Raw genomic sequence first — 26,033 nt, forward strand, 5'->3', positions numbered from 1 at the left:
TTGTGCTGTGAATCAATTCTTGAGATCACTGAGATTACTGAGCTGCCAGCAGGTGTACGACGCCTTACTGTGTGTGCCAGCAGATGCCCCCTTTTGGTGTGTGAGAAAGACACCTGTTTTCTTACCACCTTACAGACACAGAACAGCTTGCTGCATTTACCTTGTATGTGTGTGTGACTGTACGTGTGCACCAGAAAGATGACTAATCCCGCACTGACATGAAGACTAGAGATCAAATTATAGCTGTAACAATTCATGTTTAATGACTCGTTCTCTCTGCAAAGCTCATTAGGGGTTTTTTTATGATAAAAATCAATCTCTTAGATATTCAATATTCCAAATGTATTTCAGAGACTGTAAGTGAAACTGCAATGACGGCACTGAACATGTGTTTAAGAAGAGCATTGTATAGCTTTTGCCCAGACTTTTTCCCTTGGAGGGCCAAAACTGCAACTTAATGTTGGACCACGGGCCAAAAGCAAGCACTATACAGTAGTCCTTAAGGCAAGTAAGAAAAAAAGTGAGTATTTTTTCCTCACAAAAAATAAAACGGCATATACTGTGATTCCTTGCTAGAAACATTTTGTAGTCCAATTAAACCTCACTTTGCTCCCCCGGCCCCCCTTTGGTCAGCCCTGAGATAGTGTATGAAGAAAAGACAATTAATAGAAAAATTGAGATGTTTTTCACCATCAAATGTATTTATTCCATTTGATAACTGGTAAAATATGTTCGACCTACCACTGCAGACACAATGAAGCTTTGATCGTAGAAAAAAAAAAAGCATTTAGCATCATTTTCTCTTGCACTGCATTGCATCAACATTAAACATTGAAAGAGGGAGACATTTATCATCGAAGAGCCTGAGATAGAAATTTCCCCACTGACTTGAAAGCATTACTGGGGCTCCGGCTTTTTCACAGCTGGAAAAACTGTTGCTTGTGGTGTTATTCATATCCCATTTACTTTCACTGGCTGCATGCATGTACCCAAATGTGCCATGTTTAGAAAGATTCTCTGGCAAAAGTGTAAAAGCACTTAAAGAGTGTGCGTTCAAGAAAAAAGGCAACTATTGGAATGAAAGGGAGGAAATTTCATAAATATAGAGGATACATGCAGACCTGTAGAGGCGTACATACTGTACTGCAAGTAGCGGCTGGATGAGCAAAGCAGCAGCAGTTAGTTTATGTGCTGTACTAAGGAGCACTTTAATAGTAGCTGGAAAAGGAAACTACACTTCCTGTTTACATAGTCTGGCCAGATGCTTCAGCCAGGCATTCAATTCTCTGACAACTGAAGAATCACAAAGTAGCTCCTTTGAGATATGTTATGTGTGTTTACATTCCTTCATGCCATCATGTGTTGACTTTAGATGGATGAGAAGGTGGAGAAGGGAAGTCGTGTTTTGGCTTTATTCAGTGGCGAGTCAGAGAGCACCTCACCCCGTCTGTGCAGACACAGGGTGTAATGCTTTGTGCCGAATTGAATATGTTACCTGAAATATTTTGTGTGGTAAGGCTCCTGTCTCTCTCTTTTTTTCTCTCTGTCTCTTGCTCACCACACTTACTCTGTCTCTGCTGTGTTGTCATCTTTACCTGCAGGAGTGATCTGCTTGAGTAAAGTAGCTTATTCCTGCATTGTAAAGGAAGGTCATCCACACAACAGCTGCCACAAAAGAATGCATCACAGTGTCACTTATCGGATGTAGTTATCTTGCAGCTCTTCAAAAGAATCCATCAGAATTGTTGAAAATCGGACCTCATACTGAGATAAGTCAGCTTTTCATTGTTAAGTCACTCGTTTCCTCTACCGTCATCCTTTGAAGGATAACAACCCACAACCTGGTCTTTTTTATCTCCTTCAGTCTACGACATGGGCCCCAATTAAAGAGATTCAGCGTCTCTTCAGTCTCCTCAGAGCTGCTGCTCTATGGTGACACACCATCTACGGATGTATTTGCTCTCTGCTCTGCTGTCACAGCAGTGAGGCACATGCTTGTTAGCTGGATCTTTTCATCAGGGTCATACAGAGGGTCACGTTTCTTTATTGATGTGTGGTAGCAGAGTGGCTTACAGGTTACACTGACTGGAGCTAAAACAAATGTATTTTTATCCTTTTATCCTTTTTATTGCTTGGCATATAAACTATCAAAAGACTATATATAAAAAGTTACAAAGCCAAAAATGATGTCTGAAAGTTGGTTGTCAGAAATGTGTGATAAGAGATAAGAAGACACAGCAGGAGGGGACACCAGAGACATGAAGGGCCAGAGGGGAGAGAGAGAGAATGGGGTATCAGCAGAGGGACAAAACGGCGTGTAGAGCTGGAATATTTTGACATTTAACTCTGGTTTGGTCGGAAAACATCAATTCACAAAGGTTATTGTGGAAAAACAAACCAAGACTGTGTTGGTGATTTTTATTTTGTTTGGGTGGAGTTTGAATGGAGTGTGTTTTGTGAGTTAACAAGGCAATTAAGCTCGTCTTTGTTTGGTTAAAGAGAAAAACTTAAATTCACGCATTTTGTGAGTTTTCTTTAATTTTTTTATTGACCTATTGGACTAAGCAGCAATCTCGCCGCAGGCATACATCTCCCTGCTGAAACTACAGGGGTCACACTTGCCAACCTTGGGACCTCAAAAATAGGGAGGATTTTGAAACCAAAGCGCGGTTCTCGGGGTCCTGTTCCTGAAAAATTGTTTTCTGCAGTCTGCTGACATTTAGAGAATGAAAATAAAATAAGTGAAATGCAAAATAACTAATTCACCCTCTAGTGTAAATTTGCATAAATCTGTGGCATAAAGTAATATTAATCACTTTTCAGTGCCAGAAACGGATTATGATTACTTAAGGGTGGAGAGGTGTGAAAAATTGTCATGAATTGGGAGAATATGGGAGAAATGTGACCCCTGGGGGTCTCCCAGGACAATCTGGATTTTTGGCAAGTATGAAGGGGGTTATCGGATGATCACCTTTTGTGGTACAAAGCGATATTCAGGAGGGACTTGGGTTAGCTGGATAGCATGCTAACTTTAGTAGATATCTCTGCAACACAATACATGGACATCTTTGACATAATGTCAAAACTGTTATTTTCTCACACTGTTGATTACACACATTGGATTAAACTGCTGTACATCAAGGTAAAATAAATCTTGTCACTACACTTTTAACTCTGCCACATTCAATCCTCGGCTCTTGTATTCACTTACAGGCTTTGGTTTGCTTTATATGAGCCCATCACAGTCGTGGCCCCGGACAAAAGTATATAATGTTGAAAGATGCAGCCATAAAGTAGACTGTTGATTATCTGTGATGGCCCTCCTTCATCACAGCTCTGAATTTCAGCCACATTCTCCCAGTGGCTTTTACACTATGGTCCAGGGCAGTAATTCAAAGGAAATAATGCAGCAAGATCATTTCTGATCCTCTGTCAAGGCCGGGCCCTGCTGCTCTCCACAGGGACTACTACTGCTGCTGTGTTGTCTGTCACTGTGAGTGGCCTGCCTCACTACCGTAGAGTTGATTAAGGTGATGCTAACATGCAGCATGTGGTGGCCTGGTGGACTTTGAGAAATTAATGACCCTCAGGAGGATTTCTGTGCCTCTTTTAGAAAGAGTTTTGGCTCAGATTTTGGGGCTATGACGATGTGCATGCCAGAGATGACTGATGAAACTTGGCAGGGATGGTGATCCTGTGATAGTATATTGATCCCTGAAGGAGATATTTATCTTTTTCCTTGCCGCGGTCCACATCAAGGTTAAAACATATGGTCAGCTGCTCAGCAGCACTCCTGGAGCTGGTAGGGATTCAATGACTTGCTCAAGGACTCTCACCAGGTGGGGTGGAGTAAATCAGTGGTATTAGAGATTTTTCTCTAAAATATACGACATAGCAAAAGCTAAATTTACTGTAGCCACAGTTTGTACAGTTATCTTAGGAAATATTTTCACAGACCAAGCTATTTGGTGCATTGCTTCATTGGAAGTTATTGAATCTTATGGCCTCTCACATGCAGCAGTTCACTACAGTACCAGAAGTTGTCGGCTATCTTTTAAAGCATTTGCATAGGCTGACATCTAGTGGCTAAAACGTGATATTACAGCTGTTGTGTGACATCTCTTTAGAAGAGCTAAGGCAGGTTGCAAAGTATTTTAAAAGATAAGATGTCTCATGTTTTATTGTTTGTTCTTTTTACTCTTTTAATGGTCTTATATTTTAACATGTTTTACTAGTAAAGCACTGTGTGACTGCACTTCAAAAAGTGCTTATATTATATAAACTTAACTTGCTTTTTACTTAGACACCACTAATCTAGCAGGACATGAAATGGAGTAGATGCACTGTTGGATAGCTCCGCAAATTTCCAGCCTAAATTCTTTACGCTGTGGCTCCCTAACCTGCAACCACGAAGTCTGAGAAAACTACACCAAAAGAAACAACATTAAACTTCAGTTTGAATGATGAAAAGTTTGGCGAGCGAGCTTTGTCCATAAATTTGCTAACTTATCAACCCAAATCCAATAGCTTCTGTCGGATGTCACGAAACCAGTATGACTAGACAGAGCATTAAGATAAAGCTTTTGGATTCAGCGCTGTGAAGCCTTCAGCAAAGTCTGTAACCATAAAACGTACTTTTAACTTTGTTGCATACAATCACAGACACTTGTCTGTCACATTTATTTTCATACATACCTCAATTTCTCCAATACAGTGTTTTGTTTGGTATATTGCAGTCTTGATCATAAATACTCATCCCAAAGGAACTTATGTTAACTCCAGGAGCACATGAGTAGTCTCTTTGTGCAGTTGTATAATCAGTCAAGCAGAGCTCTGTTCATCACACCAGCTAATTGGCTACAAGTCTCCTTGTTGTGCTGATTGCTGCAGGTGAACAGACAAAGCCACACCACCCAAATTAAAGCAATTACATTAACGAGAAACAAGTAGGCCCCACGGTGTGAATGTGATCAGTCAATCTTGTGTGCTCAAACCTCTGGAGAACGAGGAGAAGAGACTTCAGAGCTACGGTGAACACTAAACATGTTGCAAAGTATCCACTGGGAGGCAGGAAAGGAGCACCAGTGTGTCCTACTGTGTAACAACTCCAACTTCTCTGAGAGAGTAAGATGCGTGATAAAAGCAGGCTCAGGAGATGCAAAGAAAGTTAGCAACTAATCTCCATTTCCATATTGAGCAGGAAGGATTTTTAGGACTGGATGTCTTTCTGCCAGCACCTGGATAAGGAGCTTATGAGAAAATAATAAGATCTTCCTGGAAGGGCTTACAGTACTGCTAGCCAAAGTAGTCCAGATTGAATACAATTATAAAAACCAAAGACATGGCTTAAGCTTGATTTGTTTTGTTCATGTTGTTCCAAAAGGAGAAAGTAGAATCAGCTTAGAGTCTTATTGATTCTCTAGCTGCTCTCAGGGATGGCACCATGTTTTCCCAGTTGTTTTCATTAGTTCTGCGCTTGTTATTTGCCACAGTCCAAACCATATTGCAAATGAATATGACTCACATGTTCTTGTAAAGCCACGGAAAATGTCAAGATTCTAGCTTTCGCTTGGGCGGCGAGACCACAACTTTATACCGATCTGAAATAAGAAACAAGCTGAGTTCAGTGTGTGGGGAGAAACACCCTGTTTCTGGCCTTGCAGTGTTATTTTATGGTAAGTTAATGAGACGAGTTAGCCAGTTCCTCACTGTAGAGTTACTGTGCTCGTCATCCTTGGTGGAAGTATTCCATTTCTCTGAGACTCTAAATTCTCAAAATCTACGTTTCGTTATTCATTTTTTGACAGTGCTTGTTGTGTATTGTCCTCTGAAGAAACATAAACTCAGGCTTTCTTAAGGTGTGATGGATAATATGAATGTCATCTTACTCTGTTTTGACTCTGCATAACCCCTTCAGGCCCTACGGACATGTTGCTCAGTCAAGAATTGTTCAGACCTACTGAGTTTTATTTTAAATTCAAGCTTTGATTCCAAAGTTTCCAAAGATAACATGAATATATGATGCATCAGGCTGAATTATAAGAAACATGCAGAAGAAATCGTTATTACATCTCATACACTCACACTTTCATTGCAGTAGAGTAACAAAGCTTCTCTCAGTGTGAAACATTCAGACATCAGACCCCCTCCGCATGAGTCCACAGACCCTTTTTAGGTATGTTGGCCCACTCTGGCACGATTCCTGTAACAGGAGAGGAGGACGTGAGAGTAGCTTTACCCACTCTTGCTGATTCACAGTGACAGTGAGTATTTGATGGGGACAGGATGAGGGCATGATAAAGCTATGTCTGATCTTTGATACGCGGAGTAGAGCAGTGTCTGGTGGATGAGTTACAGAGCCCGTGTGTGGCTCTTTTGTTTGAGGACGTTATGTCTCCCACGATCAAGCAGAGCATATGGCGCGATTCAATAGCATGTGTTTTTTTTTTTTTTCAGTTGTCACAATCGTTACTGTCTTTGCCACCCTGAAATTCAAGCGAAAGATGTTCATCTGCTGCATATAAACCCCCTCACCTCTGAGGGTGATGAAAGTGTTAGCCTTTCAACTCAGGCCTTAACATTTACTTAATTCTACAGTGTTCCCATCAGCCTTAGTTGTAATTTGTGTTTAGTGATAATTAGCGATTGATAGCATGCTAAACTAAGATGCTGAACATGGTAACTATTCAACAGCCTTACATCAGCATGTTAGCAGCATCAGTGTGAGCATGTTAGCATGCTACTAGCATGGCTGTAGATGGTCATGTCTAAATGGTAACCCTTTTGTGAAACGCTCCCAAGATTTTGCTATGTCACCCAACTTCAAGGCAAAGTTCACCTGGAGAGAAGATAGTGGTGATTGAATATTTTTTTAAATTATTATTTTAAGTTTTCAGTCTTTGTTTGGTTTGTTTAGGCCTCAAAAAAACATTGCGGCTTGGTTAAGATAATATGTCAACATTAAAGCATAAATATATTCAACCTTCCCACCCCTTGCATTTCCTGTGGTTTTACTGTTGGTGCCACTTTTGCAAACACAACATTAGCAACATGACTACCACTAGCAGCCTGGTCTCTATCCAAAGCAAAAACAAAACATTAGAATCCCAATTTGACCTAGAAACCCTGATCTCAGAGCTATGAGAAGACAGAGTAAAACGCCCTGCTCTTTTGATAAGTGGAGGGGTTTGTTAATGACTGATCTAGTAGAAAGAAGGCTGGTTTTCAACCGTCTCAAGTCCCACTGGTAAGTTGGAACACATATTAGCGGGGGAACAGACTTTGACACCACACCAGAGCTCTAACTTTTAGTTTCACAAGGGACACAAACAGCGGCCGCCTTCTCCCATCAGCGATATATCTGACATTGTTGGCCTGTGCAGAGTCGAGCTTTACTGTGCTAAATCAAGAGCGTATGTTTACCTAGACACAACCACTGTGGACTTTATGCTGAATCTGGCAAAAGTCGAGCATATTTTACATTCTTTTATTAGTTTACACAATGCACTGTATTTTGTGAGACCATTATGTTTTGTATGCAAATTCATAATCAGCATAGTTTCTAGTAAAGTTGTCAAATAAATGTATTGGAACAAAAAATAGTAAGTAAAGTACAAGTACAGTGCTGTTCTTGATTAACCACTCTTAGTTATTTTCCACCACTGCATTGTGAGTATCATTCACCTCTGGGTGGTAATGTGACCGGTAATATGTGCACATCCCTGCATGTGTTTGAATGGACTGAGAGCTTTCTCCTTGTCCTCCTGCCTTAGGCCAACATTCAGACTGCCAGAGTTGGCAGACGAGTCGCACTCTTCCTGACGCCAGCACGCACACAGACACACTCCTATCACCCCCATTTGCCCCCTGCATCCTCGCCCAAACAACCAAAGACACAACAGTTGCCCTGGAAACAGTGTAAACCAACAACAACAACACAGCAGTGTCGTCACAGCGCATTGAAAGGAGGAGATGGAGGAGAACATATATGTCAGTGGTGTGAGCTGCTTCGGCACTAAATCTTTCACTTGAAGTGCAAGCTTCAGAGGGCCGGGTTCACCTCTGAGGGTTTCGCCGGCCTGATGGTGAAAAGAATGTCGCCCAGTAAAAGTCTAACTGCGCCCAATTTGACGCCTGTAAAAGTCTCCAGGGTGCAGATGGATACGCTAATCGAGAGGCAAATTGCTGCGGTATTACGGTGGTATTACTGGAAGCAATTATCAATAGGCAAGTAGACCGCTGTGATCAAACCATAAATCCTGCAGTAGTCATTATGCCGAGCACGGCCTAATACCAGCCAGCGTACGTATCTCCGGCATGTGTAAGCGCCTTAGATGGACTGAGCAGATTATCTGAATGGAAGGCAGCTGAATGGATTGTGATGGTGTATTGTGCTACTGCTGTAGTCAAGACACGAGCAGAAGATGGCAGATAGACGCATGAGGATGATAAGACGACTCCCGTGAATAGAAGCATTGTGTTACTTTATCTAAAAGAGTAGGACGTAGAATAAAGTTGCATCACTGCTCTTTGGCTCCTGTTTACTGCAAGATTAAGATTTAAGAGACAAATAGACAAGTGAGTTACAGACTTGATGTCATTATATATAATTGGTGTGCAATCAGTAGTCCATGACTTCAGATGTGGAGCTGTGCACTGCTGTATCTATGTGTTTATCACAAACATGCAGGGAAACAGTGATCTCCTGAATGAACTGCAGTCACTAAAAAGTCAAAGGAGAGAAACGCTCTTATTACATCAACTCATTATCCCATCACTCATGTTAACTTGTGTTTGTTTTGTTAAAATCGCTCTTCTGTCACCAACGTCTCACTAGACTCTTCTTGTACAGGCACATTCCCGTTTGATGGATTACTTAATTCTTTTATAAGGCATTAAAATCAGCATTTTGAACTGTAGATGGCAGACTTGATCCTGCCAGACAGCTGGTTTACTGCCTAAAAAATACCTTCTTAAAAGGGCACGATGTTGTTTAAAGAAGAAATTTTAGTACGGAATTTCAATATTTACAATATTAATGAGGTAATTATGCAAACTCAGAAATATTTATTTTTTCCATAACTGAATAAACAAGCTGTTCTCAGAGGAAAATAAAGTCCCTGTTTGAAGCTAGAAAGGTGGCAGGGTCCTCCAAATGTAAACAAAGTAAAACGGTATGAAATCATGTTGTCCTGTTGTTTGTTTATTCAGTTTATTCAGTCATGAAAACGAAGAGAGTTTATTTATTTAGTTTGTTCAGGCAAAACTCTTTACTCTGATTAAAATATCTTCCCCAAAACTACATAGTGCACCTTTTTAAAGCTCAAAATAATTTTCATCAACAATTCCAAGTTCATTTGGACCAATCAAGTCATTTTCCTGCTGCAATGGCTGCCATTGTAATGCATCAGTAGACCAGGCTCTGCTGTGTCTACACTGACATCCTAATCTCTGCAATATTTGCGGTTAGAAAGTGAGTTAAAAGGAGGTTTGCACCAAAGTCTGCGATAAGACTTTCCACAGACCTCAGAGCTGTGATGTTACCCTGCTCATGTGTGTCCCCATCTGATTCTGATCAAAGTTTTTTTTTTTTTTACTGCTGCACTCAGTTGTAGGGTGCTTGGAGCCTAACAGGCATATTTTTAGGCCAGGAGGGGAGGAGGGGTGCCATCGAGAGCCGAGACATAATTATGAAACGTAAGTTGGAATATTGTTTTTATTACAAAGCCAAACAAATGCGTCTCTGCCGCGACTCACATCAAAGATGTCTCTGTGTCGACTAACCGCCGAGTGGAGGCTTTGGTGCTCGGGGCTTAATGAAAAGCAAATGCTGGTTGTATGTGTGAGGGCAACAAAAGTGTGAGGTCTGCAAGTGTCACTGTAAGTGTTGGGTTGAGTGTGTGTGTGTGCGCGTACGTGTGTTTTTTTTCCCTCTATCTACTACGTTGCTCACACATGTGGGTCTCTGTGTGTGAGTGCAGCAAGGCGTCTATCACATACAGGCTATTAATTAGAGCCTAATGTTATGTGGCGAGACGTCGTCGCTGCTCTTGAAAGAACGGAAAATTCAATCATTTCACTTCGAGACATGAGACACAATAACTCACAGCGCTTGATGAAATGCCTCGGATTTGGTGCAGCCAGGAGATGATGAAGTGTGTGCGTGCGTGTCTCCCCACTTCACGTGTGGGGTAACGCGTCTGATGATTCCACCTCATACATCTGTCAACGCACCATCCGAGAAGGTGTATATTAAGTTTTTAGTGAAGCCAGTGCGCTAATTATGACTTCAGCTCTGTTTTTAGCCGTATGAAGAGCAGCACAGAGCCAGTCAGCCCGTCGCTATCTAAACAACATTAAATTACATGGAAACTTGGAGAGGGGTGCACACAAACACTTTATCTGCTCCTCTCTGGCTGTACTGTGACTGAGTTGATTGCGGCACGGAATTTCTCATCGCTCAGGCCCTTTTGTTGGGATTGCATCGCTCGAATAGTTTCCATCCCCTCCCCTCCCACCTACCCCCTCAGTTCAGACCCATTTTATTTTATCTGCCATGTCTCATCGTTAGACAGGGGGAGCACGCATGGCTGCCCCGGTGCCCGGGGAGTGGAAATGTGACGGGCTGACAAACGGGCGAGTGTGGACAGACGTTTGTTGTGTCTAGACAGAGGCCTGGGAGGCTGTCATGGTCTCAGGGTAAACTGGTCTCACGGGAGACGCACTGTAAACTTATCATGGTGGTATTGTGTGGGAGGCATGCTGGGAGCTATTGTGAACCTGGAGAGTATGCACTCAGTCATATGAGTTAGACACGGAGAAGAAAAAAACACTCAGACGCAAGAAAACTTCTTAATGAGCATGGATTTGGGAATTCACACATGAAATGACAGCAAGGTGTGAAAGTTTTTCAAAAGTCTACATTGTACAATAGTTAATTCATCTACATTTATAGTCAGGATGCACAATATTTGAGTTTTGCTGATATTTTCCAACAAATTTTAGCCGATAGACGAAGCCCAGACTGATACTCTCGCCGCTGTTATAGTGATGGGCCGCTGGCAGATGTAAAAATGCAACCCTTGTCAAAAGGTCCACATTCACTGGACAGAACAGAAAACTACTTGTGCGTGATTAAAGCATCAACTTTTTGCCAGAAACATTGAGGCCGAAATATTCTGTTTGTCTGAGTCGACAAAACTCAGACGACTAACAAACAATTTCTGCGGTCAAATGCATTCATCAGGCTACAGTGTGAACATGTGCGTCAGAGTAGTTGTGCATGTAAAGGCAGTCATTTACAATGCTAACACCCAAACCCCAACCCAGGAGACCTATATTCATCACTTTAGCACTCTGTACAGGCGCTCCTCAGAGACAGCGTGGTGTCAACACAGAGATCTGTCTCCTCTCCCACCCCAGTAGAAAGTTGACTCAGCCTTGCGGATGGCTGTCATGGCCGAGGTTCAGACTGCTGTTGCACAGATGAAGGGCTGCGTCTGCTGTTACAGCCTGCGCTTGGAGAGGATTTAAATTTAGAAAATAAATGTTTGTACCCAACATTTATCCAAGCGGTGTTGGAAAGTTCTTCTTGCTAACCTTACCATACCTGCAACTTGGCCAGTGAGCAGCAACAGGTAGTAATTCAGGACTCTCTCTCGTAACCTTTTCCTTTTAAATCATCTGTGTCCACAAACAAGCATACACATACAAAAGATGAACTGGACTGATCAGAGGTTACACTTCACTTTCCATTTGCATCTGTGACTGAAATCTCTCTCTTCAGTTGTCTGGCCAAAGGAGGAACTGATGCAAGCGTGAAACAAGTTGCTATAGAACAAAATATTGTGGCTCTTTGTCAGTGTTCCAACTTCCTACATTTCATTGAGACACTGTCTGATCTGTTTTCTGTATGGGATGCACTCCAGATAAAAGCCTTTGTTTACCTCAGTGACCTTTGAGAATAGCTTTCTGAGGCCTTCCTCTCCATTATTGTGTCATTTTTATCTTGACAGGAGGAAACAAAGTGGTAGGAGAGGTGACAAGCAGCTGTGTACACTGAGGTCATGTTCTCTTTCTTAGGGTCAGAGCCTCTCGCTGTTATTCTTTTAGTACTTCATGAAAGCTGCAGTCTCACAAGCAAACGTGTCCAAGTGTCACGTAATGATTTGTATCACAGGCTATGACCCAAAGAAAATCTGGCATGCCACATTAGTCAGTCGCCAAAAGAAGGGAATATGGTCAGGAGGAGAAGAAGTGGGAATGGATGAAGAGAAAAGAGGGGAAGGTGAAGGCCCGAAGTCGAGCAGTTCCCACGACCAGCAAAGTCGCTGGTGGCTCTCTGTGTCCCCACCCCCTCCAATGCATACCGTGATGAATGGGACATTTAATATTGCACTGCTTAAGGGTATTACTGGAATGTATCTGTCCTCGTCAAAACACTAAAACAACAATCGTTCTCAGACAGCCTGGATGCAATGAGAGTGGCCTGACCGAAATGTCAAAACCAAGAAACGTTTTGACTTTTTTAAGTGACACTGTGTAGTTTTGGAGACAAAATTCAATATTTACAATATTAATGAGATAATAATACAAACTTTGAAATATTTATTTTTCTCATAACTGAATAAACAAGCTGTTCTCAGAGGAAAACAAGGTCCCCAGAACACTGTTTGAAGCTAGACAGGTGGCAGGGTCCGCCACATATAAACACTTTGAAATTGTGTTGTCCTTTAAGGTCAGTTTGTTTATTCAGCTTATTCAGTCATGAAAACGAAGAGGGTTTGAATGCTAATGCTAACTTTAGCATGCTAACATTCTGATGTGTTGCAGGTTTGATGTTTACTATGTTCACCATCCTAGTTTCACCATCCTAAATTAGCTCCTTGTCAATGGTCTGTACCAAATGTTATGGCAATTGATCCAAAAGTTGTTCAGACGTCTAACTCAAAACCAGAAATGTCGACCTCATGGAGCCATTAGAGAAAAAGATCAGGATCACTAAAGTAAGTAGGATTCATCCTCTAGAAACACACACACACTATCGTGACTAAAAACACAGTACAAATAGTGTTAAATTCAGACTGCTTATTCATCCATTCTTATTATTTTTGCTCGTGCGGTGTGGTTTGTGCAAAAATCCAAACTAAGAATCAATTAGCACAAGACTGTGCTCAACTACTCAGGTCAGGATAGAGAGACAATTAGTGGATTAAACTGAAGCACTGACTCTCGTCAGGCTGAGTTCCCGACACCCAGAGGAGACGGGTGAGTTTTTCTGGCTCTGTGCCACGCTGATGGATGGAGGGAGAGAGTTCTCATGAGCAAGTGTCATCTAATCTAATCCAGGTGATTAGTCATGCATTCTCCTTTTCAAGGTGTGAGGCCCATTTTTTCCCCTCAAACTAGGGGCCAGGATACGTGATCTCTAAGTGAAAAGTATCAATGTTGGTTTCAGATGACTCGACGCACTCGTTCACAGAGACGGGCACGGACTGTCTGCAGTGTATTGTATGCACGAGAGCAGAAACAATGACGATAAGAGGCGAGGATACACTGTATGTCCTGAAGGCGACCCTCCTCACTGGCTAAGCTCCGAAATTCTTCTGGTCTGAAGGGAAGAAAAGGACAAATATTATTATGGTGACCGGTCAAAATGTTCTGTATGATTCAACATGTGTTTGACAAGCTTGACCAACACGTTTAACCGAGCAAGAGTCCAGACACTGACTCGCTATTCATTCTCATAACACGGAAAGTACTGCAATATGTTTTATCTCTTGAGGATGCACTCAAAACCAAAATGGTCTGGCCCATTCAGACTCTCCCTTTTGATCCCCTGTTATATTTAACAAACCATTACAATTCTGCGCTTTGCTACACAAAACATTGACTTCATATTAATCTACTTCACTTGTGTTCTTTCATAAATCTTGCTATTGGCCTGATTTGTGCTATCACGCTAGCCAAGTGTCTATTGAAGAAACCTGTGTTGTGATCTTTTGTCCTGATCACGAACATTTAGTACTCTACCATGATAAGCTGATGATCCTGTTTAGTCTTGTATCACATTCAAACTTAAAATTCTTCCATGTGGAGAGCATTTCATCACGTACGAAACAGCTGTAGGCAGAAAAAAAAGAGTTTATTAAACAGAAAGAAGAAGTAAAAACTTGGACCTCTGCACCTGTTATCTGTGTGTTTAAGTGGGTGACGGCGTATGCTCACATTGTGGCTGCACAGACACAAACAGACAGAGTGAGAGGTTAGGATGAACAATGCTGGCGTGTCTGATACATATGGACTTCTTTAGAGAGACTCCGAGAAGGCTCTATGTGTGTGTGCTCTCTGGGACACAGGGAGAGATCAGACGAAAACCAAACTTTCCAGCTCTCCGTCTCCCTCTCGCCCCTTATTTCTCCTCTTCATCTTCATTGTTCTTTGTCCCCTTCCTCCTCATTTTGTTATCGTACGCTTCCTGTTTCTGCGCTGCGTCCGTAATGCGGCGCTGTCATCGCGTCTTCCACATCGCTCCCTATAACAAAGAGCCGAAGATGAAAACTGTTTTTGTCCTTCTGTGTGTGTTTTTGTGCGTGTGAGGGAGCGCAGCAGCATGGCCGGGCAGAGAATGTTTGTTTACTGTGATGTGCTTACTTGCTCCTTTTGGCCCAAAGCACACTGTCATCACCGGGCATCGTATTGACAAAAGGCAGGCCAAAGTATGATTAATGACTGTCCTGTCTCTCTCTTGTTTTCTCTCCCTCTTTTCTCGGTTTTCTTCTTCTTCCTCTGTCTCTCCTTTCCTCCCCCTCAGAGGACCTGGACGACCTGAGGATGGAGGGTGTGACGGGCTTGGCTCCATCCGGCAGTAAATTCAGCCAGGGACGCAGCTCCTATCAGCCTGAACCGCAGGCCAAAGTTACACTCAACATCTGCTCGAGGTGTGCCAGGTAAATGTGTCCACCTTCTCTTATCTGGTGCCATAGAGAGAGTTTGTATCATTACTCTACAGTTCTTTAGAGCCAGTGTCTTCTTACGGGGCTTTGAGGGAATAGTTTGACATTTTGGGAAATTCTCTTGGCGTTAGCAACCTAACGTGCCAGACAGAAACACCTGGGAAGTGTTGGGAGAAAGGCAGGCATTTTTAAAAGAATACTTGTCAGGTGATTTGACGAGCGCTACCATTAGAGCCCACTCGTGAATCATTCATCTTTTTCATTGAGAAAAGCCTTCAGTGACGTTCTTTGCTCCTTTTTCAATGAAATAAACTCTCCAGTTCTGATATAACAGATGCTATAGCAGTTGCGCTAACCTCCGCTTACTATTGTTCCATCACATTTTGAGTTTAGCTCGTAACTTGTTTAAATTAACTTATTTTGTTTCTAAAAAAAAAAAAAAAAAACATTTGTTGGGTTCCTTCGAGTAACACTAAAGGGAGCATACACACAGTTTGAGAGTCGAGGCTCTAAGGCTTTAAATTATATGAATACAATTATACTTTTTATCTACAGTAAAATTGCAGCAACTACTGTAATCATTTACTTGCTTTCCATCATCCAAATGCACTCTTATCCCAGGTCATGACTCCTCCTTGTGCCCTACCCTCCTCTCCCCCACCCACTCTTTCCGCATCTGTATCAGTTAGCATACCTCAACATCCAGAACGGAGAATAATATCATGTTCGAAGTGCATTCCGGTGTCGCTTGTTTTCACAAATCAGCCCGTGCACTGATAATCGTCTCCATTATCACCCTTTCTCTCTTTATCACTGTTTTTCTCTTCTGACACATTTCCTGTTCCCCCTGATCCACAGCATCAGTCTTGCGCTCAGATTTCTGAGTGTTGGGTGTGATACCACAGGCAGGTGTGGGCAGGACTCTTCCTTGATGCCAGCCGAAGATAAACTGGTATCTGTTGGATGAGACGCCAGGCACACATCTGCCTGCACGGCCTCCTCTGTTTGGGGTTTGGAATTTGTTTGTTTCCTACTCTTCTTTCATTCACAGTGCTTATCGGTTCCACTCCACGCACAAGCTGCGGGACGTTGTCAGTGGTTGTGCAGGAGGATGAATACTATCTGTGGATTTTCTGTTGGCTGTTTATCGGCTGGATGTTTTTGAAGCGAATAGGTTATACATTCAGCTTATCATTGAGTCCCAGGTTCAGATCAGCGTCCGAGCAAAGCAGCATCTGTATCTGGAGATGTTTTTTGGCTCATTCGCTTTAGTTGTTTTCATGGCTGAAATGTCAGACATCTGTTCTCCTTCTCCGTCCTCCTCCTTTTCTTCTGCTTCAGTCCAAATTCTTGTTGCGTCCTTTTATAACTTGACCACAAAATCCTTCCCAAGTTCTACTGGCGAAGGAGTAGTGGTCGTTCAAAGTCATTTTTGGTGAGTGTAAGGGCCATAAACAGATCACTAAGCTGGAAAAGTGTTGCACGCATGGTATGCCTTTAGTGCTATTTTGGAGACACGTAATTCTGAAATCAGGAGTTCATGCATGCACGCACACTGATATTCATGAATCCACACATAAAACATGTGCGTGCATGCCTTTGCACGCATACACAGACGTCCTCTGTGAAGAGAAGACAGTGGAGGAAGAGGTCAGTGAGTCAGTGAGCAGTTTAGTGTGGGGTAATCCTAACAGAGACTGTATGCTGTGTGCTTTAGCACTCTGTCTTGATGGGATTGCCAGAAACACCATTCAAACACGTCTCAATATGGGGCCAACCTTTACACCGACCCTTTAGAACACTAACATATGTGGAATATTTACTGCCCCTATGTTTAACACCTGCAGACAATACTACTGTACAGATGTGACCTTGTGCTCAGGGTGAAGGTTTGAACTTATTTTTTTTACAGTTAGTTAAGTATAAATTTAAGGCCTATTACAATATTGGATGGATTCTTTCTGATAGTCGAGGGTTGTTAGCTCCAGTATGGAACTGTGAACACTGACCCAAGTAGGACAAACATTCCTCACATACCCATCACCCCTCAGGCTCTATTTCTCTGCATGTGAGCTCTGATGGGTCAGTGAGCTCAGAAGCATGTACGATGTTTTCGCTCCCTCTCGTTGTCGGTCAAACGAGACTGAGCCACTTGGCTTAACCATGTACCACCCAAAGCCAGGGAGAGGTGACGCTTACTTTCACACCCACAGCGTGAAGGCGACAACTCGATTCCTCCCCAGCGAACATTTATTAATTTCCAGCAGTGCTCCTGTATGTTTTCCACCTGCAACAGTGCTGAAGGTGTAAATTGATTACTGGAGGCTTAAATTACGCAAAAGTAAGGCTAACCCTAACACTTTTTTTAAGGAGACATTATAGTAAAGATGCAATATGTAAGAGTGTTAGACTTAAAACATTCAAAAATGAACTAAAATTATCAACAGAATGTGAAGAAATAACAGCATTAGTGTGATGTCAAAGAAGTCTATATTGTATTGTGGAGTTAGCATGCTAACAGCTAGCCCTGGCCCGACCCATTAAAAATAGTTAAATAGAATAGCTCAGGCCTCCGAAGGTGGCCGTACTCTACTGCAGAATCCTGGAGCCGCCTCTACTCTGTTGACGAGCGTTTTGCGTGTATCATTTAATGAAACGGTTGAATCTGATGTACTTGTGCTTTAGCTTACTTTTGCGCAAGGGGCTCCCGTTTCTCTTCCTATTCTCTTTTCTATTATTTTCTTTGAAATGAAGAATGCCACCATTGTATGAGACCTTTAGTTTCCAAGCAGTCTCAGAACAAGAATAGACTGACGAGTTTCAGGGGAAAGTTATTGTTTTTCCGGCTATTTTGAGACTATAATCAAACCCACAAATGCTGATGCTTTAGATACTCAACTAGCCTAAGGAGGCTAGTTTTATTGCTTCTTTGATCAGCACAACAGTTTTCAGCTGTGCTAACACAATTGCACAAGTGTTTTTTAATGGTTAATTAGCTCTTTAACGCAACAAACTTGGATTAGCAAACACAACGTGGCATTGGACCACATGAAAATTGCATAATTAAGTTTACATTTATGACAAGTAAGCCTTGCTTGGTAGTATCACCTCTCCTTTTGAACTGACTGACCCCAAACAAAAAATGTTCCCAGTGTTTAGACACCTCCCTGAATCATTGTCCCTTTCCTTTTCTTCAGTCCACACCAGCAAACAGTGCAGTCAGCCTGCCACTCCTAACTAGCAGTGGCAGGTCAGGAAACACACTGCTTCCTCTGGCTCTCTACTGGTCGGTTGAAGTGCAAAGTGCCGTGTGGCCTGTGTGTTGTGGGCATGTCTCTGTCTCTCGGGCTATAGCTGTGGTCACACCAGCATTACATCCACCTCCTTCATGCACCCGATCAGCTCTTTTAACGGCTGTGCACTCCTGCCACAAAACCTCCTGTGTGCAAACGCATCCCAGATCTTGGGATCAGTCCGGAGGAGTTGGCGATGTAGTCCAAGGAAATGGATAGATCTCCAAAAACCTCATTTGGGCTTGTAGCTCTCATTAAATTAATTGTTTTCATATCAGGAATGTACTGAGGGTATGATAGTCAGGACTTGCGGCTACAAACAGCTTTTATTTAGAGAATGTGAAGGCCTTGTGATAGTCATCTTGGGCATTTTTTAATGGTCTTATAAAGACCATTAAAAAGATGAGAAGACAAGGAGAAGGATGTATAAAGAAGGAAAGGAAATAGAATACACTTTAAAAAGCTGTGTTCTGCTTTTACTCTCATTGTAGAGGTAGAAACCAAACGTCCCTGTGGCTGAGAAGGAATGCAGCTGTGCCATAAAAGCACATGGATTGCTTTCCTTTGTCTTCAGCTAATGGTCGTGCCAATGACATGGTAATAGCATGCAGCTAAAAAAAGTGTGTAGTAACAGTTCATATGTGGTATGGTTTACAGTTTTTAAAAACATAAGGGAGAAAAAATGAAGGTCGTGTTTGATTCCACACTGATGTTGAAGTGTGTGAATTAGTGTGTGTGTGCAGTGTGAAAGCCATGTGTGACATGTTTATCTTCCCACTGAAAAGACATTTCAATCGCATGTTTTTCTTTCAACAGTGTTGGAGGAACTATTCATATCCTTTTCTTTTGACAATGCAGTGAAAGTATGGAAACAACAGTGCAACACCACTGTCGCAAATACAAATCCCAGGTCTGTAACAATTTGTCAGGCGTAATGTACGTGCTAACTACAAACAAAACTCATTACAGTGTTATGTGTTGAAAACTTGTATTTTGAAGTAAACACGTTGGTAACGCTGTGATCCTACCCTCTCACTGAAGTTACATAGTGCAGAAACAAGTGATGGGGGGGTCTAATAATTGATTAGTCGACTGATTGTTTCAGCTGTACTTTTATAGACTGTTGGTCAATTTAATCTAGAACAAACATCATATTTTACAAACTCTTCATATTGCAATTATTTTGACAGGTATTACGATTGTGATATGATTCATGATAGATCAATATCTCCCTCTCAGTTGTGGTGGAGTAGAAAGTGGCATGAAAAGAAAAGGCTCAAGTAAAAGTAACTCAGATTTGTTCTTGGTTAGATCCTACAACTGTCTTTCACCCACAGGTTACTTTCTTGTCGCAGGAAAACTTAAGTCTTTCAGTATCTTAAGGAGACTGCCAGATCTCTCAGACCTGCTTCCATTTCCAAGCTATAGGGGTTTGGAATACGTTTTGATAACTGATGACCGATTTAAGGGGAAACGGAGTCTGTGTGCCGGCTTTTTATAGTTTTGAGTGAAGTGCTTCTTGCTTCTCAAACAAGTGAACTGTGTACAACTGTATCAATACACCACATGTGCTTTTGTTTCATATCAACATACTAAGGACCATTTCATTTTTATTTTCAGTGGGACTAAAGCCGTGATGATTTGATAAGATTTGTGCCCCAAAACTGACCTCCTGTGTTCTTCTTTTCTCAGTCCCACCCCAGATTTTGCAGAAGAAGAGCTCATAAACTCACTAAACACTTCCTCTTTGTCTCATCACCTCAGACTGATAGAGACTTGCTTGTCTTTTCGTTATCAGGCATTCAGTTTCCAAACATGCAATCTTACGGCTGAAAAATGCAGATGTCAGAGATTATTTAATGTGTACAGTAGTGTATTTGTGTTGCGTGTCGTCTCCAGGTTGCAGGGGGACAGTCTATCAGACACCAGATCTGAAGAGGAGCACAGGCCTCACATATCTGAACAAGCTGTACCTGACATCTCCTGTAAGTTTCACAACACAGCTCAAATTCAAAGTAGTTATTATTCTTTTTTTTTTTTACATTTTTGTGGTCTCATGCTCTCCTCTGTGTTGTTCTTTTTTTCCTGTTTGTGTGCGTCGTCTGGAGCAGCTCCATTGCCCGGGGTGGACACAGTGGCGGGGCGGTTGCAGGAATGCGAGGCCTTGTCTCAAGTGTCAGCCTCTGTAAGTGTCCTCCCAAACATCCATCACCAAACAATTAAGATCACTTTACAGCCATCAATTACCATGTCGCTCTCTCCTCCTCAACCTCTATTGTCTCGAGAGTGAATGAAAAACCACCTCGAGCTTCTTGTTAATAGGATGGGACCCAAGCAAAACTGATCCATCTTTATGTGGGCATTTCAGCTTACACAACAGTCGAATAAGTGATAGCCAAATCAGAAATCTCCCTGTATCATTTGCTTATATCTCAGGGCACTTGTGTGTGATCTGAAAAGTTTGAAATGAAAAGAATATCGTGTGACACGGCAACAATTGAGGCTGATTTAGGAGTTTTAGACAATAGAGCTAAATATTTATGGCTTGCGGGAGTACACACAGTTTTGTTCAACAGGAGGATTGCGTGATAACCTCACATGCTTCGGGGGGAGAAATCTATAGAGGCCTAATGTGGTACACGCCAGACTCCGACACAGGCAGACGCTCACATGCTGTTAATAAAGCGGCGAGCGAAGACGCCGGTACCTTTTGTATAATTACCCACCAAAAAAAAAGCCGATACCTTTTTTATAATTGCCCGATCTAAGTGTTAGACAAGGAATTTTACGGCGTTCTCTAAAGAAAAAAGGGGTTTGGAGCCAAGGCATTGCTCCGTGTGCGGAGCAGATGCAGAAAGGCTCCAGACTAACTGGGAGCAGACGTTTAGAAACAGAAAGAATCAAAGCCTGTAGTCGGAAGTCTGACGGATTAGGCCAAATGCACGAGCCACTATCGAGAAATTAGAGAAACTGTGCAATTTAGAACATTAGACTGAATTATACACATTTTTCCAATTGTTTCAAGTGAAAAGGTGTGTGTCAATTTTATCAATGCATAACATCTAACACACCCTAGATCTGATGTCCTCACTACCACTGACCTTCACATCCACTTAGAGCCAGCTTCATTTTGCAGCTGCTTACACCAGAGGACTAAACACTACATCTCCATAGGTTAAGCCCTGTCTGGCACACTTAAGAACAAGGTACTAATGTGTCCCATATGGAAACCACGAGTGCAAACGTCTACTGTCATCTACTGTAGCTAATGTGCTTGTTTTGTGTTTAATTGCTTATGCTTTGGCTGTCTTTGAAAGGAAAATGCAATTTGTAAGAGCTTGTTAGTTTAACTGGTCCTTCAGGGACTCGTGGGCCACAATCACTAAACGGTATGGAACAATAATGAAATGCTTTTATGAGCTTATTTGGGAGAAAACACAATAGTTGAAGTCATCATGAGAAATAACTCCAAATTGTTATAATTACTTATTATTTAATGTATCTCCTGCTGCAGTTCTTGGTTTGTGTGTTTGTGAGAACACTTGTGTCCTAGAAAAGTGTCCCAGTTGTTTCTTCACTTGTTGCACTAGTTATTTGTGTTAAAGAAAGGACGCATGCAACTTTTTCAGGGTTTGAACCTGTGAAGTCGTTTTTAATTATTAGCACATTTAATCATGCATGGCTGTCGTTAAGTGAAGTATGCCTCACATTGTATATTGCCCTGGTTTGGGCAGTAAAAGGTTGGCGATGTTGGAAAGTAAACACTGTTAATGGTTATCATTATTAGTCCGACAGGCCCCCTGCCTCTGCCAGCTCCTTTAGGTGATAATTGCCCCATAAAGACAAATACTTTCCTAAAGCAATCGCCAGAGCAAATTCCCCAAACAGTTCTTCTATAGTTTCCTTTGTAAGTGTTAAATGATATGTTTTAATCAAATTTAGCTCAGAGCTGTACTGTAGGGGTGTTAACCATCATAAAATCTGCCAGGGGAAACTGTTCATTTGTATGGTAGACATAAGATAATTAGTGTGATGCAATGCCATGTGTGTGATACAATGCAGAGCCGTTGTGATGGCTTATTTTTGTTTCCAGGGGACTTTTGGCAGAAATTCAGCCGATACACTGTATGGCTTTATGTATTTGGCACCAGTCTGCTCCTCACACCTCCACAGTCATGCAAGCATGGTTATCCTCTGAGCAAATCCCTGTGATTTTACAGCGTAGCTCTAGTGCAAGTTTTATTCCTCCGAAAGTCCAATTGCAACACTTTTTTATTCTTTGATTTCAACCTAACAAAAGTTAGAGCGGGTTGCAAAATGTTTGATGTCAGCCTTCAGGCTTAGTGAACAGCATAAGATACAATTCAATGAACTTGTAAGTATATTTTGTTTTAATATTTCAGTAAAGCCCCAATAATTAATTCAGTGAGAAGGTAAGATAACTTAATAATAGTTAAATACCTTAGGATCAAAAAGTCTGAGACCACAAGGCAATATACGTCTACTTTGCATTAGTTTCAACTGTTATACTAATTTTTCAATAAAAATGATAATATATGCTTAAAAGTTTGAAAAATGTACATGACTTTCAGAATGTCTTAGTACTTGTGATTCCCCTCTGCATGACAGCATGCACTTGAGCTGGCATGGACTCCACGAGTTTGTGCAAAATCTGATGTAACCGTCACCTGACCTAGACTCCTCTGAACATTTATAGGGGCACTTGAAAACCGTCAAAGCCAAGCAGTCTGTGACGTCACAAGAAGCTGGTTTGAACACTGTCACATCATGAGTCAGCAGGTTTTACACAAACTTGTGGTGTCCGTACCAGCTTGAGTGCATGCTGTCACTAAAGCAAAAGGGGGACATACCAAACATGTAATTGACATTTTTCAAATATTTATATTATTTTCTTTTAAATAATGAAGTTGATACTATCAATTTTAATGTCAGCAGTGTCAGTATTTTAACAAGTGGTCTCAGACTTTTTTACCCTACTTTTCATACTTCAGCATTGAGTGGTCTGCTAATTATAGCTCCTACTTAGAAGGCTTTTGGTTGGTGACAGATTGTTTGATTGATGTTGTTGATGACTCTTCATGTTTATTTTCAAGATTATAATTCCCATCTCTCTGATATTCAAAACTCCACAAACAGTATGATTTCCTAACAAACTATCCCCTCATTTGCCCTTTGCTAGTTTTTACTCCCATTGGCACAATCTTTAATTTTCCCCGCTGGCAGTTTTCCTGTGACTGAGGCATAGACAGTATGTTATACAACCTGTCTTTGTAATGCTTGAATAAAAGTCTTAACTGTGTTATTGTCAATATCCTGTTTGCTTTTGGCTGCGCTAGCTCAGTGGTTGGGCCGGTGAGCCCTGTATACAGTCCATAAAATCCATTAGGTGATTCTGCTGTGAGCCAAAACAACAGGAACTCATTAAAAGCTGAGTGTTACTCCTCGTATCCCTCAGCCTCCCATGGCTATGCAAGCCACTGCAGAAGGGGCTACAACAACACAATAAGTTTTCTGGAAAACATATAGTATCTCTTGTTTCTAACAGTTAAGTTTAATCGACTGTTTGAATCCCAGTGTCCAGGAACATAGACCTTTTGATTACCTAAAAAAAATAACTTAATAGCAGTGGTCTGTGCTTGTGTGCTCTCAGGACTTATGATCTTGCCCTGCGTGTTTGAAGGGCTGGTGATCAGCATAATCAAAAACTTTGTTGTTTGGTTACAATAAAAATAACTCAGTGCTACAATACACAATGTTCTCTATCAACACATGTGCATATCAACTCCTTATGCCGACAAGTTCACATCTGCCAGGATGTTCTCTTCTTCACTCAGACATCAGCTCATCCGTCACCCGATTTGACGAACGGAGTCCTCGCTGGGCTGCCAATGGCCTTTGCTTCTGATTTTTCACATTTTGGATGTTTTTGCGATCGGAGCGTAAACTCATGAGATAAAGTCTGGTGTGTGGCAGTGGCAGTCATCCAGTCATCCTTCCTAAAAATTCAATTGTATTTATTACTCTCATTCTGTTTCAATCTTCCTCTCTGCTAGAGGAGATGCCTCAGCTTTGGATGAGTCATAGGAACAAAAGGAAATGTTTTCACTTTCAAGCTTGTAGCTGCTGCAATGGAATACAGACTGAAAACAATGACCAGTTGTGTTTTGAAAGAACTACATTAAGCTTATTGCCTACAGCTCGTATCATCCAAAGGAACAAGTAGCCCCAATTCATCAGTGTGCCCAGTTAAAGGCCTAAAAAAAGTAAGACCACAACAAGAGAGTCCATCAATAGTGCTTTGCAAAGCCAGCCCAGCCATGTCCACGTCTGAGCTCTGTGACTGCATGCACGCATCTCCAGCAGTCCTTGTTGTGTGGAGGGCAACGTTGGACCAAACCCCAGATTGTGGTGATTATTACTGCTGACCACACACGTATAGCTGCACACATGCAGGCTATAAAATATTTAACTCTGAACTTCCACTCCTGCTTTTCCTTCTGTCTTGTTTGCTCTCAACATGGAATCAATTTGGCAGGACCCTTGTTTGTTAGGCAGGCAGAAGCATCACCAGAGGGTTTTTCCCTGTTCTCTTTTCGTTTTGTCATACTGGGAGGGAGATTATACAACTTGGGTTTTGCGCCACTGACATTAATATACTCATAAGTCATTGCAGAATCATAGCCACTCTTTATTGTAGAGATGAAAAGGCACTCCGTCTCTTGTCTTTGTCTCCGTAGATTAAAGCATTCAATGTAAGCATCCAAACAAAGGAACAAACGTTTGACTCATTTGCGCTCATTGTCGCTGATAAGGACAGTGGCTGCTTTAAACTATAGTGAACGGATATCGCTTTTCATCACTTCATTGTGCCTCTTAAGTATGTAATCAGGTCCAGTTTTTGCTCAGTGTTTTATTTTCCTGCCCTGTCTACTGTGTGGAGCCTTGCTGTCTTGCACATGATTTTTTAATCTGCACCACTACGGTACGCTGTACATGTTTACGTCTTCCAGGTGACTCTAATATGTATGTAAATATGTTTGCCCTCACCAAACTTGATGAACAACAGTCATTTTGATTGTAATGTCTGTTTATTTATTGATGTTATCTAGGGAGGTGAATTGTTTGCAGACCCAGTATATCCTGTCATTTCTGTTGTGTACCAGCGGCCTCAGCCTCCGGTCTGCAGTCTCCAGGATATATGGTCCTGATTACTGTATAGTCTTTCCCTCAGTGGACGGAGGAGATTGAGGGCAGACATGCAAATGTTAAGCTGTAGGCACTGCTGATAAATGAAATGCGTTGCGTATTATATCATGTGGTCTTATGCCAGACTTGGCTTTCTTTCTTTTTAAAAATATAACCTTTAACCTTTTCCCAACCACCGTCCGGCTCGTTCACTAAACAATACGAACATCGCTAACCAAATATGCTAATGCCTTAATTTAAGTTTATAGTCATATTATACATCGTTGGAAACCATTTCAAGATAACTCCTCATGAGCAGGGTACAATGTGATCAGACTTCTGCAGATTAATACCAGAAGCATTAACAGAGTTTCTGACAGCTTGGGGAAGAAATTCAGCTTACAGCCTTTCAAAAGAGCCCGTGCTTGTTCTCCAAATGGTTCAACAACAGCTTTGAATGTGTGAATATACGCTTGAGGTTAGTTTTACATACATTTCCAAGAATAAACAGGTTAACATAAACTAGGTGAAGCCTTTACAAAAGAATCATAGGCGTAGCACCTTTTATAATGTAATCACA

The 26,033-nt window shown here is 41.7% G+C and overlaps 1 protein-coding gene across 3 annotated transcripts in view; it reads left to right on the forward strand.

The window, feature by feature from the left end:
- Positions 1-26,033, forward strand: part of cUnh8orf34 (chromosome Un C8orf34 homolog) — a 62,427-nt gene that overhangs the window by 23,838 nt on the left and 12,556 nt on the right. Inside the window, exons 8-10 of one of the 3 annotated variants that reach the window (XM_084341236.1) lie at positions 14,813-14,939; positions 20,147-20,232; positions 20,356-20,432. In XM_084341236.1, coding sequence (XP_084197362.1) covers positions 14,813-14,939; positions 20,147-20,232; positions 20,356-20,432 — 290 coding nt within the window. Of the gene's footprint in view, positions 1-14,812; positions 14,949-20,146; positions 20,233-20,355; positions 20,433-26,033 lie in introns of all 3 variants that reach the window. The other 2 variants (XM_084341234.1, XM_084341235.1) reach the window with 2 other exon arrangements.

The sequence above is a fragment of the Pagrus pagrus genome, assembly GCF_965226575.1.
Source record: "Pagrus pagrus genome assembly, chromosome: 20".
In the NCBI taxonomy this organism is placed as follows: Eukaryota; Metazoa; Chordata; class Actinopteri; order Spariformes; family Sparidae; genus Pagrus; species Pagrus pagrus.